Raw genomic sequence first — 3,789 nt, forward strand, 5'->3', positions numbered from 1 at the left:
CAACGTAGCCAGGGTACGTTTTATTATGAGACTGGGTAATTTGGTAATCTTGTCAACAAAAGCAAACTAAATACTTGCACTTTTACCCAACTACGGAGATGGTCTATCTCAGGCATGACTCAAACTCATATTGGAAACGCAAACCAGTGGGGCAAGGGTTTACTCATGGGGCTCTAGGGACCTCTATGTGTCAGAAATACTTACAGTGTAAATAACCGTGCTCTGGGAGAAGTTAAAATTGTTGTCAATCTTTTTATCGACTTTCATGTTCATGAACAGCCACTCGTACTGGGTCCGCATCAACTTTTTAGTAGACTCTGTGATCTTTGAACTGTTTTGATGTTGTTCAAGCAGTATTTCCTCATCTGAGGTGGGAGATAGAAATACAATTGAGTGGTTTCTTTGCAGGTTAAGAAAGAAGGAATGTATGGTATGTGCATTCAGGTGACAAACTGTAGAAGTCATCACATGCTCACTCCTAACTCATCAAATACTGCCGCTTAGTGGCCTGATTTCAAAATATGTCAATGTAGGTATCACTCGTGTCAGTTTTGGACACACAGTGCGGTCAAGTTAGCAAGATATGAATATGCAATGACTGGTTAGACTAAAAATAAAGCTTGCGTTGTAGGGGTGTAAAGATTTACCGATACCAGTCGGAAATTGTTTTTTTAAACCGGTCAACTGTACATTTCTGAAGTAACAAATCAGTTGACAAGCTGACAGCATCTCTGCTCTTGTGAAGGTCAACACAAAGGTCTTGGGACAGGAGCAATGAGAGTAACAGCAGCGTGGTTTGTCGGTACATAAACAAACATGTCTGAAAAAGGCGACATGATTTACAGTGCACAATCAAATCTAAAATCTAAACTTTGTAAGACATTTGGATTCTATGAGAAGGCAGGAAAGTTGGAAAAAAGTTTCACCATTTGTTAGATCTGTAGCACAACAAATCTTAGAAAGGAGAGATGCACTCTGTAATGCGTGGTCAGTGTTTTGAAACAGATGCATTTTGGTTATGTTTAGACACAAAAACTACTTTGGTTATGTTTAGTAAAGAAACGTATTTTCTGTTACACACCTAACATAACTTATGTACGTTACTTAAGTACACTTAAGTACTTTACTTAACAGATATGGTTGGTTTTTAGCCACCCATCCATCCATTACCTCCATATGCAGACTTTTATGTTCTTTGTCACTTGACTTAAACTGTGGTATTGTCCAGAAATGACACTAAAGGGATACCTACAGCGTCATATTTTGATGCGGAGGGCCACTGACCAAGCTGCAATATTCACGACTTGGAAGTTAGACTGGTTGTAAAAGTCATAAAAGCACATACATGCATTCAAACTGAAAACAGATTTGAGAACACAGAAAGAACTGATTAAACTTTTAAACACAACAGCACTCACCAGAGTGTACGACAGACTTGAAGGAGAGGTTGCAGCTCTGGATGTCGAAGGGGAATTTGTAAACGTGCATCCTGCAGGTGCTGATGATCACCTGGTCATTCGTCATTTCAATAGTACCATTGTTTGTAACAACGAGATAAGGACTCGGTGGAGCTTTATCTTTCTCTGTCCTGTATAAGAACACACATAATAACATAATTTTGTCTATAATTTTGGCATCTAAATTCTTCTGTATCATTTCTTAACAGTAACACAATGCTCTGTTATCAGTCACTGATATGAGTTTATGTGGTTTTGAGAGTGTGAGAACATGCATATAATTCAAACTTACATCTCTTCAATAGTTATATCTGGTTTCCAAAACAAGTCAGCAGGAAGAGAAACCTTTTCAATGCCACAGAATTCCTGTGGCTCCCAGGAAATGAATTCATTATTCCACCACTACAGAGGAAAACAAGGAGAAAAATGCATTTAAACAACAGAAATTTAAGTTTCTCAACAGAGTCATAAAGTGCTTACTACCTCAGAAAAAACTCACCATATCAAGCCAAATGTAAGGAACCAGTTGCTGGTCCTTCTCGTTCTATGAACAAAGAAATATGTGTGAAACCTTTCCAAATTCAGTGTTAAGAAGTTTGCAAAACATCAGAGTTTGTAAGACAGGTATTATAACATGCGTCAAATCTAAACTAGAAAGTAAAAGCAAAAATAAAATGTATTTATATGTGTTATTCTTTATTATGCATTTAGATCTGACACCAATCAGCGTAACTAAGACAATCAGGCTAAATGGCTGACAGCAGCCAGGATTTTTTAAGGAATATTATCTGCCCGGGAATATTAAGGTTGACTACAAATATGAACTGTGCACAATTTCAAATAAATCATGAGTTTGAAATTCAGTATAGAGGGAAATTAAATATTGTTTTCAGCGCTACGGTTTATAGAATAAGACAAAATATAATAAAAAACATAAAATATGTAAAAAGATAATAAAGTACAAGTAGTGTTAAGTTGAGTAAAGTGCAATGAATGAACAGAGCCATCACACAGGTGTGCCTAATAATAAAATAAAATAAAACAGAATAAGATCTGATGACAGAGAGGAGAGGATAACACATGACATTTACCTAAAAATGTATTTAACAAAATATAAGTTAAACAATGACAATATAAAGCATCGTAAGAAACCACTTACCACATCTAGAATGGCATAGAGAAGTACATCCAAGGTTACCATCGTGGGCGTCTTATAGTGTTTAACAGGCCGGATCATTGAGAACAGTTCTTTGTTTTTGGTCAAGTTCAGGTGGTTTAAAAGATCCTGATAACTGCAGTTACGCTCAGAGGACTCCCCATCTACTGCAAAGACATCAAGACACATTAACGTTCTCTCAGTTACTTGTATCTCATTAAATGTACATTAATGAACATTTACCGAGCTCCAAACAAACTCACACAATGTCATCTAACCAGTGAAAACCTCCACATCAGTCTACAACCTCAGAAGACAGAAGACCTGAGTGGATGAAGTTTATGTTTTACTATGGACTGCTACAGAGTAACGAGGGCTGGTACTAAAGGTTCAAGTATAACGATGGATCGATAACGTTACCGACTGTCTGTGACCAGATTTTGTAATATATTGCAATAACTTGATTAAATCATTTCTTAATTTTTCCTCTAATGCCACGATCAGGTCAAAATTTTACATTCAGATTACTTTATTGTTCATTAAATCTGCAAAAATGGAAATTTATCTTTGGCACTGGCACATGGGTCAACACATTACAACACACAATAATTCTACATTACAGTAGAAAACTTAATTTAAGGTCATTTGTCCAGTACTAATAATGTTCCCAACTGCCTTTATATGGTACTTTATATGTTTAGTACTACTTAGCAAATGTTAGTATGCTATCAGGCTAAACTAAGATGAACATGGTAATTAATAAACCTAATTAGCACCAGTATGTTAGCATTGTCACTGTGTGAGTGTGATTGCATTAGCAGTCTTTTTTTTTCCAACATTAATAATATATAATCAATCAAGCTCACAAATATCTGCAGTAACTGTGGTCACACCATCTTGAGATGGACGTTAACAGACATGTGACTCACTCTACGTGACCACTAAATGATTTTAAAATGTGGGCATGTTTACAGTACACTGAGTCTACATTTGAGATCCATCTAACACTAAATGCATGTTGATAAAATCCCGGCAAGCAGCACTTAGATTGGAAAATCGGATTTAGTTGCAGCAATTTAAAAAGCTGTCTCAGAATAATATATCAGAGGTTTTCAAAGTGGGGAGTGGGTCTCAAAGGAAATGAAAGTGAAAAAATTGTTATGGTTTGGCTTAGTT

The 3,789-nt window shown here is 36.3% G+C and overlaps 1 protein-coding gene across 1 annotated transcript; it reads right to left on the reverse strand.

Moving 5' to 3' along the window:
- Nucleotides 1-183: 183 nt before the first annotated feature.
- On the reverse strand, nucleotides 184-2,802 carry LOC118333508 (5-hydroxytryptamine receptor 3A-like). The gene is made up of 5 exons (XM_035669190.1): nucleotides 2,617-2,802; nucleotides 1,957-2,001; nucleotides 1,750-1,859; nucleotides 1,419-1,588; nucleotides 184-365 (listed from the first exon to the last, which is right to left on the reverse strand). The coding sequence occupies exons 1-5, from the start codon at nucleotides 2,800-2,802 to the stop codon at nucleotides 184-186; spliced, it is 693 nt and encodes a 230-aa protein (XP_035525083.1).
- Nucleotides 2,803-3,789: the final 987 nt, after the last annotated feature.

This window comes from Morone saxatilis, unplaced genomic scaffold (genome assembly GCF_004916995.1).
Source record: "Morone saxatilis isolate NCDOM2014 unplaced genomic scaffold, NCSU_SB_2.0 Contig1, whole genome shotgun sequence".
Taxonomy (NCBI): Eukaryota; Metazoa; Chordata; class Actinopteri; family Moronidae; genus Morone; species Morone saxatilis.